Below are 13,697 nucleotides of genomic sequence, written 5' to 3'. Positions count from 1 at the left end.
ACAACGAGTGGAGTCGACGGCCAACGGTCGTACAACCCCTTAACATTTTCAATTTTCCACAGTTTCCCCATTTGAATCAGCGGCCATCAAAGAGCTTGAAAAAATGATGTAAATGGCTGGGCGCTTATTTGCTCACTTGAATAATACAAATTAAAATTTTATTCAATGATCATAAAATCAACCTTCTTAGAACTGAAAACTACCTTCGATAATCAATTATATTGAATGCAAATCTGGCCATGTTCTTTGATAATAATTACTTGTTCTAAGTCTTTATTCACTAGGCTTAAAATCGAGATCTATCATAGTACTTAGCATATCCCAAGTAGCAAAAAGATAATATTAATAGTACACAGCCTTTACATTCAAAGAGAGTTGATACAGTTTCTTTTTGTTATAAAAATGTCTATATACTTTTGTTGATGAATGTCTTAGCATGGACCTATTAATAACCTTATTAATAGGTCCATGGTCTTAGATATGCAATGCATACCAAGAATTTTATATTATACTGTATATGAAATTAAGAAAAACAAAGATAAATAGTTTCCCAAAGAAATACTGAAAACAGAACAATAAATCCATTAAATAATATTCATTGAACCCCATCAATTAAATCAAAAAACGTAAGTGACGTGTTAATTGCCACTACGTCACACCTTTGTATGTAAAAAAAAAAATCCATGTTAAATTTTGACAAGGCTTAGCATCCACCCTTTAAATTTGTACACCACACTTTTTCTAAAATTTTACCACTTATGTTAGTCATGGTGAGAGGACTGGATGTGAATGTGTCTCAAATTTTAGTATTACTGTACTGGCTTTCCACCAATATTATCCATAAGAGGAATGATTTACATGACATATTCAATGAATTTTGCACTAAACATGAGGTGGACATACGCTACTAAAGATTTTTGGTAGTTTGTTTACACCTTGCGCTGCACACTTTTTTGTGTTTAAGCTCTTTCCATACTATGTGAACCTGTGATTTGGCCATATGCAGTATGAATATAATCTGATATTATCATACCCAAATATGGGCAAATTACACAAAATCTGCAAGTGTAAACAGAGCATATGGATACACTACCACATGTGCCAAAGCTCCGATAGTGTACTGTATGTAACATAAATAAATTGATTAACATAATATAACCATTATCACATGGCTTGCACAACATTATTTCAGAATTTCAGAAGTAGGTTAAATATCAACTAATTTAATAACAGCACACTGTCTACTATTGTAGTACTTATGGAATGTTAACTATGGCGGAGGATACTAGAACAACTTCAAACAACTTACAGTTAACAACTTGATACAAATTGTTAAATGTTTTCTATGAAAACAGTTACTGAACAAACAGTATGAATATGTCATCTACTGTCACTATTTAGTTTTACTAATAACATACCCTGTATGGAAAAGTCATATCCTTATTTGATTTCTCCTCTTTGTGGGAGTGGGTAGTGGAGTTGAATAGCTCGGTGGTTAATATGCTTGTCTTCCAATCCCAGGGTCGTGTTCAATTCCTCTGATAGCAGGGGTTTTTTTCCTCACAACAAAAACAACTCCACTCACTAAGTCTCACAATTAAAGCATAACTGGGCCATATGGGAGGACAGTTAATATCTACTGAACAGGGTTAAACTTGCCTAAGTCGTCTTTGCCTAACTCGAATAATTTCATAGTTGAACATATTTTACACGCCAGATTGTTGTGTTTCCATTAATTAACAATCTGTAAGTCGATTTTATCAAAGTCAAACAATTTTTAAATGAGAATTTGGATTCGACTTAGGCAAGTTCAACTAAAAAGAAAGAAGAAAACTTAATTAAATGTTGTACCTTCACAGATTTTTCCTCATATACAGCATTCTGTCTCTTATACACATCTAGATGTGTATAAGAGACAGGCGTTGGATAGGCTAATGTTTTCGGCGCCTACGATATTTCTTCTCACGACCTATCGCAAAATCAACATGAAAAATTCGTCCGCATTTATTTTTTGTGTGGAACACAAAAAATCAAATTTCAGTCTTATTTTACATTTTTTTCATTCTTAGGAATGTCTAAATTCAGTTAAACTAGCAATTCCGTATTATGTTTATAAATCTTTATAACATTATACAAAAATTAGATTTTTCTTAAAAATTGAAATTTTGCCGGGAATGGGGCTTTAAACTTGCCTAAGTCGTCTTTGCCTAACTCGAATAATTTCATAGTTGAACATATTTTACACGCCAGATTGTTGTGTTTCCATTAATTAACAATCTGTAAGTCGATTTTATCAAAGTCAAACAATTTTTAAATGAGAATTTGGATTCGACTTAGGCAAGTTCAACTAAAAAGAAAGAAGAAAACTTAATTAAATGTTGTACCTTCACAGATTTTTCCTCATATACAGCATTCATTAAAATTGCTGAGGCCTGTGTCAACCTCATTCGCAAACAATTTTATAATGGTTTTCAATTATCATGTAAATTAAAATAGTTAAGCTAAGCTTATTTCGCTCATGCGACTCGCCGTAACTCACATCAACTGACATCAACTATTTGCCAGAAGCGCTAATGTCGACTTCCACTCACAATTGCAGTTACAAGCAACTGCTAAAGGACAACTCAGACAGCGTTGTACGATGCAGCTCGACGCGATTTGTTTTTGCGTCGGGTCTGCTTGAGTTAAACGCAGACACGATGGTTTGCGTCGGGGGCAGTCGCGTCATTGAATATTAAACATGTTTAATATTACGGCTTAAGACTGTCCCCGACGATGAATCGCGTCGAGCTGCGTCGTACGACGCTGTCTGAGTTGACCTTTAAGCAACTAAGTAGAACTAACTGCCCAGACTGCTTGTGTCGCTTCCGACTGCTAATTACAATTACGCTAGCAAAATTTGGTACAATTTTAGCGCACAAGGCACGCACACAGTTAATAGAGTAGTTGACCATTCATTTGCTTGTTTGTTGCTTTGCATACTAGAAAAATAAAACATGGGCAACTGAAAGCGACTGGCGTTCGGAGCGCTCACATGTCCTGAAATTGTGCAACTTGCAGTTGCTCACAGTTGCTTGCCAGTTTAGGGAAAGTCGCCAAAGCTCAGTTGAGGTGAGTGGAGCAGCAAGGGCGACATAAGCTTAGCTTTAGAGAAACAATAAAGCTGCAATATAATCAGTTTTACAATGTAAATTGTAATAAGTACATAATAAAGGCACTAACAGATGCTGTTACTGGCAGTGTCACAATCCAAGCAAAAATTATATTACGAAAAAGATTCCAATCCACTTGTTTTCTAGATTGGACCAAACCTATGGCAATAATGGATCCTACTTTGCAATGTGTGGTTGATACTGGGATTCCGAGATTAGAAGCTGTGAGAACAGTCATAGCAGCTCCAAGTTCAATTGTGAACCCACTAGAAAAAAAATGAATTAATGCGATTAGTATTATATATAAAATATTGAGAAATGAAAACTTAGTTTAAAATATATTGAAAAAAAACCCAAAAAAACTAAGTTTTTATCATCATCATCATCATTTATAAGCCTAATTACTGTTACACTGTTTTGTAATAACTGCTTTCCATTCTGCACAATACTGTGTAAGCTTTACAATATAGACAGAATTTCACAAGTAGTCTTAATGGACAGACATACACAATTTATAATCAAACTTAATTGTATTATACAGTTATCATTGAGATTAATGGATGTTTGAAAACATTTTAAAACTCATCTTTGCTTATTTGTAATATTATTTTGAGCACAGTACTTGACATCATCAATATATATATCCAGAATGCATAATTACAACTGAAAGCAATTTTACAATCCTAACATATTTATGTACAACTTTTGGTCCTGTATTGTACATAAAATCTAGGTTCCATTGTGTGTCGTCATCACAACATTACTAGACTTACCTGGAGGATGTCATGGGCATGAGGTTTTCACCCATCGTTTCAAGGACTCGTCTACCAAATAACCATAATCCAACACTGATTCCACAGCCCCCATAAAACAGAATCCAAAAGGGTGTGCTTGTAGTACCGGATACCTCTCCTGTTTTGTGGAGCAGCCACAATGCAACAAAAGGGGAAACAGCATTGCTGAAACAAAACACAGGCAAAGGTTATTCAATTTACAGCACAGTAATTATTAATTTTTAAATCTAGAAAAAGGTTAAACAAATAATAGAAACAGAGAGAAGCATAGCGCAGTTTGTTCAAAGTGTAACAACTGTGTGTGTGTGCTGAACAATGCGCATTTTAGTTTCGCCTTGGTTGTACTACAAGTACAGAAGAAATATTGTGTACAGCATGATTCAATAATAAGGTAATGTTAGATATGTACACCTAAACAGTATCATCAGCATGTTTGACAACCATGCTTTTGTACATGGTACTATAATTAATTTGAAACAACATACTGTAAATAAAACAATCAAAATATAAAATTGAAACATTGTCAAATTTAAACAATGTAAAACAGTATAAAATGATACATTTCTGAGATACAGATTTTTCATAAAAGGGAATGAAGTACATTTTAAATTTATAACCAAATGTATCTTACCTTACATCATTACCACCATGAGCAAAGCTTGCAAATGTAGCAGACAATATTTGGAGAGGGCCACAGAGTTTTTTGATGACCGGCTTGTCTTGGATGGCTAGCCATTCTGGGAGAGCCTTCTTCTTTGCAGGATGAAGTATCGTATATAATCTCTGATACAGGCTACATCTTTCTGAATTGGTTTTCACTTGCAAGGTCTGTAAACCATTTGCATTTAGAGGTTCTTCTACAAACATGGAATACAAAGTAATATTACAGGAAATGGTTTAACTGAATTATTTATCTTCTATTAACTTTAAAAAAAACCATCACAACACTATAATTGATGCTCATATCAGGCGTGAACGGCCAAGTTTTAATTACCATAGCCATTGCTAGGCTCTATGAATTATACATGTTTCAGCAGGGTCACTCTTATCTTATTTATAAGAGTATAGTGACACATAGTACTAGATGTGAGTTAAACCATACCAAAAGATAGAGTTCATGAATAAATAAATAAATATAAAGGCAAGAATGAATAAAAAAAAAAGAACTGTTAACTGTTAACATGGTAGAGTTTTATGTTGAGTGAGGGCTCTTTCCATTGTATGTGTAATGTCTCCTTGATTTTGTATTTGGAGGGGGCCTACTGTACATTTGGTGGAACTACTACAATTAATAAGAAACTTTTGATTGTGATGACAATTTCATTTCATTTCTTTTGGCACGAGCGCCAAGGATATGCCAATAAGTGAACTTATTGGCATATCTGCAGGGGACTGAATGAACCAATCCACCGGGGTAACCCCCTACTCTTCTCGAAGAATGTACTGGGTTCTTTAAAGTGCACACGAGACAAATGGATGTACATCTACGCCAATGACTATGTCAGTGACTTTATCACAGCCCTAGATATATTGTCTTACAATCAAAAGCTTATGGAGCTACAAAAGTGCACCCATTTTCTTTTTACAAAAGACTGAATTATTATATTATCATTCATAGTATGGCTATTAACTTACAAAGCAAAGCTAGTTATTTAGAGCACCCATTTAATAAGGTTTCTGGAGTAAAGTTGACAGTATTGACTGCACAAACCTTTGTGCTTGTATAAGATTGAAAGTGTTATTTCAGTGTTAATTCAGATACATTTGACTGATTTCATTGATGATTTTGTACATATATATTTTAAAATATGTATTTATGTTCTCATTGGCAATGGAGAGCCACTAGACAGTGATTCAGTTCACTTTTTGGCAATCCTGTCTGGCCAACTGAGTGTTGTTTTTTGCTATCTGTTATTTTGTGTTTGTCAACTACAATGTTCTTTGGACGAAATAAATGAAATATATTTGCTTCTGAATATTAAATTACTTACCTGGTATGGCGATCTGTCCATTTTCAACTTCAACATCTTTGCCATCTTTTGAACCTTTAAGATAAGGTTTTAACATTCCAAATAAAAATTAATCAAAATTTAATTTGGATTGGGTGAATTGTCACATGAAATTTTCTCTTTACAATAAAAACATATAGTGTACTGTAAATGCATGAATAAGAGCGTGGAGCTTTCCATGTCACCGATCTCACATATTCCCGTAGGTTAGCAGGCCTATCATAAGTCCTACGTCATCGTAAATAAGTGTATAAAGAAATACTTGTGTCATCATAGTGTTATTTATTCATTTTAACACTGTATACATTGTATTTAAAATCCTGCTTCTCAAAGCAAAAAAAATCAGTTGCAGTGCTTATTTGAGCATTTACGGTACAATAATTATTGATTTTGTGATGGCGAATACAAATTAAATTCCAACAAAATACAGATATGAGCAATTGACATACTAATCAAAGCAATGTTACTAGGTTTTGTCTTGTAAGTTCCTTTGCATTCATGCAAATAGATTAATACAAAACTTTAGTTACTATGATAGCAAAAACCTGAATCAACAAGAAATGCACAAACTTTACTTCACAATTCTTTAAGGTGGGGTAAAAATGTGTTCAGAACATTTAAAGAAAATTAAGTTTTGTACATACCGTTCCTACATTCTACTTCAGGGGGCTGTTTTGTAACTATTTCTTCTGAAAGCCTTATCTTTTCCTCCATAACCACTTCTACATTTTGAGATTCAGTAACAAGTTCACCTTCGAATAAAAAAAAAAAAAAAAATTAATTACGTAAGCAACAAATCTCACTGTTGCATTGTCACAGAAATATATTGCTGTAATTGATTCATGTTGACAGCAATGTTTTGCAGTATTAATTTCATTCGGCTGGTATGGTGAAAATAAAAGTAAATAAATTAACAGGGTTTGTACATTTTTTTAACAAGCAAATTTCCATGACAATTTCAGGACATTCCAGATCAAATCTTTCAAATTTTAGGAACACATTATATCACTTAACAGTCAAATATCAGATTTTATGATTGATTATAAAACCTGTATGCTGTACTAATTTTTAATGTTGAGTGTATATTAAGTTTTATCTAACTTTAATTTGGAGGTGATGGATCTGTCTCTTTTTCTCACGCTCCTGGGAAATTCTGTTTTTCTCACACATGTAAAAATTTGTTGGTAAGCAAATGAATTTCCACAAGTACTGTATGTGGAAGTACCGGTAAAGCACAGGTTGGCAAAGTAAGGCAGGACTGATGGCCTACAGTTGAACTGGAGTAGAATTTCTCTTCTTGGCAACACAATGTGCAGTACAACAATGGTCTTATCTTATCACTTTTAAAGGTGTCAGTGCCTTCAAACAATAATAACTCGGTTGTTGTTCAGCTAATGATAATATAACTGTCTCAACTGTGGCGAAGTTGACATAATATGGATATACAGTAAACAATATAGCCTTCTTTGATGGGTGTACGTTGCAGCGTCTATACATGTTTAAACTTGTATAAACTAATAATATACAGTATTATTAATTCAATTAATGGTTATGCTCTATACATCATCATACTACTATACTGTATTATTATTTATTACATTAATCATTACTACTGGGCCATTGACATTTAGGTCTATTATTATTAGGCCTTAGTTGTTAAATTTATCTCTGTATTTGGACATTTACAATGCTGCAGGCCTAAGTAAAGTTTTATAATCAAATCTATTAGTACTATACAGCAAATGTTAAAGTGCCGCAGGGTTCTCACATCGTGATCCTACCGGCACTGACAGGCTGCCGACCGGCATTGTTTTTTCAATGATTTTATAAACTTTAGAAACATAATTAACGAAATACCATGCTCTAAAATCAAGGACTTTTCACTGAAAATGCCCTTTAAACAAAAATGCCATTTATTAAGAAAATAACTGTAGAAGTACATGTTCCAATAGTTACAGTACGTTTATTGTTAATTAACTGCCTTGCCCTGGATAGGGCCAAAACATGCCCATTCGTGCAGAACAAACTTGTGTGCACATCTAGAGAGTGATGAATCACCCAAAGTGAATTCACCGGGCTGAGCATGTGCGACAGGACCTGATCAACGGATTGATAGTTTAAGTTTGATATTACTCTTTATAACACACAACAGAAAGCAAATATAAACACCATATCAGATATCAACAAAGTTAATGATTACGATTATCAATGTTTGAATTAAAATTACAGTACATGCAAACAATCTTACGAAAACACCACTTTACTAATAGGTAAAAACAACTCCTTTCACTGAATTGCACTAGTTTGTCTGAACCAGCCAGTCTGCTAGTTTCAGCAGTTGACATTCTTTCTGTCTTTGATTACACTCCCGAATTGGTGGTGTATAAAGACTTGACTTGCTTCTCCGAAAAGTATCATAGGAACAACTTGTGGGAACGTTTCTCATTTAATTACTGTTACTAGGCAACTTGCAGTATTGGATAAATGGTAAATGATCAAAATTTCCAGTACTGGAAAATGCTCATTTTTTTTTCTAGGACATTCAAGGAATTTAAGGACATATACAAACCCTGAATTAAGGTCCCATCTGGTCAAAATAAACATATCTGATTGGTCAGTTAGCTTCAATGTATTAATAAAATTTAGATAACTTTAGAAAAATATCCATATACAGTTAAAAAAATGTAGACTAACAAAACCAAGAACTAAATTAAAATATTTGTTTATCATAAATCCTAACTGCCCAAAGCCTAGACTACCTTGGCTACATTACTGTAGGCTGTAGTGTTGAGTCTTTTTTTTTTTGCTCATCTTTCTTCATTTAGTATATCTACTGTACAATAATATATGAAGTATATAATCATTTAACAAAAAATTAATAAACATATAAGTAAGTATAAAAATTAAAAAATGATAAAAGAAATGTTCTCTTTCTCCTCCTCTGAGGTGTAAAGAAAAAGGCAACAAAAATCAACTCACGCATATACTTTTTTCTTAGACGGGGAACAGCAGCAACCCATACAACTAAAGCAATAACCAGACTGACTCCGAGACTTACAACAACTGGTACCCAATGTGGCAACATGCTCAGTCCAATTACTAAAACAATACAAATGTACACAAAATTGTTTATTTTGTGAGAAACAATAATATTATCACAACATTATATCTTTTCATGAAGATTCAAGATCAATTGGTTTCACGTACTACTTGGTCCAAATGTGATGGAGAAGATGTTGACAAGGAATATTGTTCCATAACAAACAGGAAGGACTCTAAGGCCTGGTTCCAAAGGATTTACCTGCAATTGAAAAGAAACGGATAACATAATACAATATTTTATAGGCAAAATGTTATACGTGCCTAACGCTGCCTCAATTATATTTTATGATTCACTACTATTGCTCTATAAAAAAACAGCAAATATTTTTAGGCCTGGCTGCAACTGATTAACCCTCAATTGAAAAATAACAATTAACATATTATTATCCTAAAAAATAAGCAAACAGAATGATGTTGATACACATAGTTAATGTTTCTACCTTAAACCTAATATAATAAAATTACACATTTTACCTTTTTGAGGACAAAATGTCGGTAGAGGGAATATATTATTGCTGAAACAATTCCTGAGAGAAATGGAGACGTGAACCAAGATGAGACTGAAAAAAAAAAAAGAAGACAACACTTGATTAGACACTGATGAATATGGCCAAGAGACCATTATACTGAGAGTAACATAAAAAAATTAATGTATTGAGAGAGGTCATATTCATAAAGTTTGACCTTTCAAGATCTGAAGCAAGCCAATATAGGTCAAAAGGAATTGATAACCAGTTTTCAATTTATAATTTGTGTGTGTGTGTGTCTCAGGCCTATTTAATTGGTACATATTTATTCAGTATACAAAATAAGTGGTACAAGTACTGTATGTTTAAAACTTGACAAATAAGGCCTGATAAAAAATGATTAGTTTCTCATCCTATCTAGGATAGAAAATGATGAGGGAAGGAGGGAGGGAGGATCTTTATTTTGCTAAAGCCAAATATCACCCTTGTGTTGTTTGCTGGTGCATTGATTTTCAATGTAAAATACAAGATTGAGATAGTACAGGTGTTATACTAACTACAGTACTTTATTCACTAAAAAAAAAAAAAAAAAAAAATTTTTTAAACTTTTTTTCTAAATGTTTTTTTTCCCAATACTACAGAAGAACATGTGGGTGGGGATGATAAACTAATCTTTTTTTTTTATTGGGCCTAATAATAATTTCAATTAGCATCCTCATTATTATTCATTATTAGTATATCCTCTTTGAATACATTTTTTGAAAGCAAATAGAAGCCCCAATATGGTATACTATGAAAGCATAATTAATAATATAACTAACTGCTATAAAGAAAGAATAACATTTATAGTAATGTCATTGGAATTTCCAATAGAGTTTCAATTACTTTGTATCTAATATGTTATCTTGTGTTGTTGTTGAAGTACAAATTTGTTTCCAGACAATATTATGTACACATTGTCCTAGTATTTAGTTTGTGATTAAACTCAGTAGAAGCATCTTGTCCAGCTTCTGGTAATACATTGAGTTACTGTATTTTGACAGTAGCTATTTTTACACCAGTCTAACCCTTGCTTGCATGGACTAAGAGTGCACTCTAAAATGATGATGATTATGATGACAATTAAACCAATTATTAATTCTGATTGGATGTTTTGTATGAATGGATTGGATTAGGAAAATAACATCCAATAAAAATTAAAAGTTGGTTTAAGACTGGTGTAGCAATAGTTATAATACTGTCTATTGTATTTTCAAAGTAAGAATTTACATTTGCACAACAAGCAGCATTTTGACTAACCAATAAGTCCAAACTTTTTCCAGTTGATTCCGTAAGTGCCTTTAGCAACAAGGTGAAAACCTAGCATTGCTCCTACAATGCTATGAGTTCCAGACACAGGTAGACTTAACCAAGTGGCAATTGATAACCAGACAAATGCACCTACAGTAATTGAAATAGTAAAGATAAGATAACTGTAGGATAAGTATTGTATACAAAAACAGACACTGGTTGATGTTTGATAGAATAACCAAACAATTACATTGAAATATAATCAGATATTTCATTGGCGGATTCAAAGGAGGGAGTGGGGGTACGAAACCTGCCAAAATGTTTGTATTAAAAATGAGTGAAAAAATTATAGTTAATTTTATGTCTGAGAGTGCCACTTCCAGTCATCTGGAATTTGTCAAAAGATCTTACCACTAAGAGCAGCTATCTGACCAATGGCAAGCAGATCTTCCTGTCCTTCGTATAGGGTGACATCAAATATACCCTTCCTGATTGTATCTGAAACTTTAGATCCGAGTAAGACAGCCCCAGCAGTTTCAAAAATTGCTGCAAGGATGCACACTTGAAAAAAGGTAAGTACTTTAGCACCTACAGTCGTAGCAAATGAATTAGCAACATCATTAGCACCAAGGCCAACAGCAAGGGTGAATGAAAGTATAAAACCTATTACGATTAACCATATTTGAATATCTACGGTGGTTGTTTCTGTTACAATTGTTGTAAAAGCAATGGCTGACAATGTTCCTGAGACAGGGTCCATAGTTAAAACAATAATCTACAAAATCAAAACAAAAGATTTTTTATTAATTTAAAGTTTGGTTAATTTTAATAGCATAAAATTGATGTGATATTTTATTTTACATTGTAAAATAACATTGGTATGTGTGCATAATTAGGTAAGATTAGAATCCAGGTCGTTCGTCCATTTCTTTGTTCCGCCTTCCCCCACCCAATTTAGGATTAGAAACAATTAGGTTATTTTTCCAGGCATCATTTATGTTTGATTTGCAAATACTGTATATAATTGTTATACATTTTAAAATTTTTTTTTTTTTTTGTGCTACTTTCTTTTTGACCTTTTAAAACAAATTTTTTAAAATGATTTGTGTATCCATATTCATTCAATTTTTTTAATTGCGCAGAGAATATCTAAAAAATCAGCTCAAATTTGCACGGAAAATTGCTAGGAAAATAGGTGCATGGAATCGTATTGTAAAATATATTAAGATTTGGTGAAAGCCTAATTTTCAGCAAAATCTGTGTGGAAATCGGCCCTTATTTTCCGAAATGCGTCGACGGATTTCTAGGCCAAAATGTTTGAACTAGGGGTGGGGGTGATGGGGTGTGTGAAGGTGAAGTGGGGGTGCTTGATAATTACTGTAAGTGAGGGCCGGGCGCTAGCTCACAAAATAAGGTAATACAGTATGTGATTTTTTAACTACTTGAGCTTGATCTCTTTTTGTTTCAAACTTTTTCAATGGAGCGGCAAATGGGGGAGGGTGTGGCGGTATGTTCGATATGCCACTGCTAAATAATATGTGTATGACTATTAAAACAGAAGAAAACTGCAAATTTATAGCAAATTTTAATCGATATAATTTCTTCGATCATGCTTGGTCAAAATTACAATCATATAATTAACTAAGAAGCAGATACAATAATTGAACTCTTGCAACTTTCCTGCTACTAAAATAGTGGATTTTAATCGAGTATAGTAAATTTCAGACGTCAACGACACTGTAAATAAAAGATGGATAAAAACAAAACAAATTTGTAACCTGGCTTTGTCAAAGCCCTTTGACCTTTTAATATAGCAGATACAGAAATGTTATTGTCCAATAATTTTTGGAAATTACATTGCTCATTTAGTATATTATTAATTATCTCCCAACACCCTGATCCAGCAGTGCAAAAGCCCACCATTTGAGTAACCAAAACTAGAAAATGTGACATCACGATTTGTAACATACCTCCTAGGCCTAGCCATAGCACAGGCCCTAGCCTAGTTACAAAAAATTCGCGCCATCTGGCAGTCCCGCGTAGATGGTTAATCTGTGCTGTATCACGCCGGTAGGGGTAATAAATCATCGCTCTGTGGGTAAAATGTGCAGAAATCTAATCATGCAATATTAGCCTTCATGTCTTACCTTCCTATACAAAATAACATTTGATATTCTATCGAATCGTCGCCAGTTTGATGTTGTTTGATCCTTAGTTTTCACCTATTAAGAATGGATAATTGTTCGTCTCACGGATTCTAGAACGGTCGCGCGGGTATTCAGTTTTTTTTTCATTGGCATGCTTCTTGGCACTGGCAGAATCTGGCAAATACGGCGCGCCGAGTCTGTCAATGAATCACAATACAATCATCATCGTAGCTAGCTATTTAAATCATCCATCATCATTGCAACATCCAAAGAGATAAGACGAATATTACTGTAAAAAATTGAATAAAAATGTTTTAAATGTATAATTTCGTAAATTTGTATTTTTTTTTCGTCGATTCCTAATATATATAACTATGATGTGACATAATGTGAATTTCATTTATGTAGCTTCGTATTTTTGGCACAACAAAAATAACGAAACGAGTAGTATCTTCTGATTTCCCATGCATTTTTCCTATACCTAGCTCGAGGGTTTTTTGCCTACCAGGGTACTACGCTATCTCTGTAATGGTTAGCCTAGCCGAGTTTTCCTAACTGTCGTCATCTTTAACCTTCTTAATTAATATTGCCGAGATAGCATACGCACCTCTACTCTAGACACAACGTATAGACAAATATTTTTCACTACATACAAGATTTGGCTTTTGTCATCTGCCAGACGGAGCCCATTGCAATACCCTCTTTCGGATTAGGAGGGTAATTAACAAGCTAGTCA

General features: G+C 33.5%; 1 protein-coding gene across 1 annotated transcript; it reads right to left on the bottom strand.

Moving 5' to 3' along the window:
• Positions 1-2,193: 2,193 nt before the first annotated feature.
• Positions 2,194-13,122, bottom strand: LOC117101972 (sodium-dependent phosphate transporter 1-like). Its single transcript, XM_033242115.1, has 11 exons — positions 12,962-13,122; positions 11,226-11,589; positions 10,824-10,964; positions 9,532-9,617; positions 9,163-9,256; positions 8,935-9,054; positions 6,600-6,707; positions 5,938-5,991; positions 4,578-4,803; positions 3,926-4,111; positions 2,194-3,418 (listed from the first exon to the last, which is right to left on the bottom strand). The coding sequence occupies exons 2-11, from the start codon at positions 11,572-11,574 to the stop codon at positions 3,181-3,183; spliced, it is 1,602 nt and encodes a 533-aa protein (XP_033098006.1). The 5' UTR covers positions 11,575-11,589; positions 12,962-13,122; the 3' UTR covers positions 2,194-3,180.
• Between the last annotated feature and the right edge of the window lie 575 nt (positions 13,123-13,697).

The sequence above is a fragment of the Anneissia japonica genome, unplaced genomic scaffold (genome assembly GCF_011630105.1).
Source record: "Anneissia japonica isolate Jap-2015-1 unplaced genomic scaffold, ASM1163010v1 scaffold997_len2565447_cov190, whole genome shotgun sequence".
Lineage (NCBI taxonomy): Eukaryota > Metazoa > Echinodermata > Crinoidea > Comatulida > Comatulidae > Anneissia > Anneissia japonica.
This window is presented reverse-complemented; position numbering and strand designations above follow the sequence as displayed.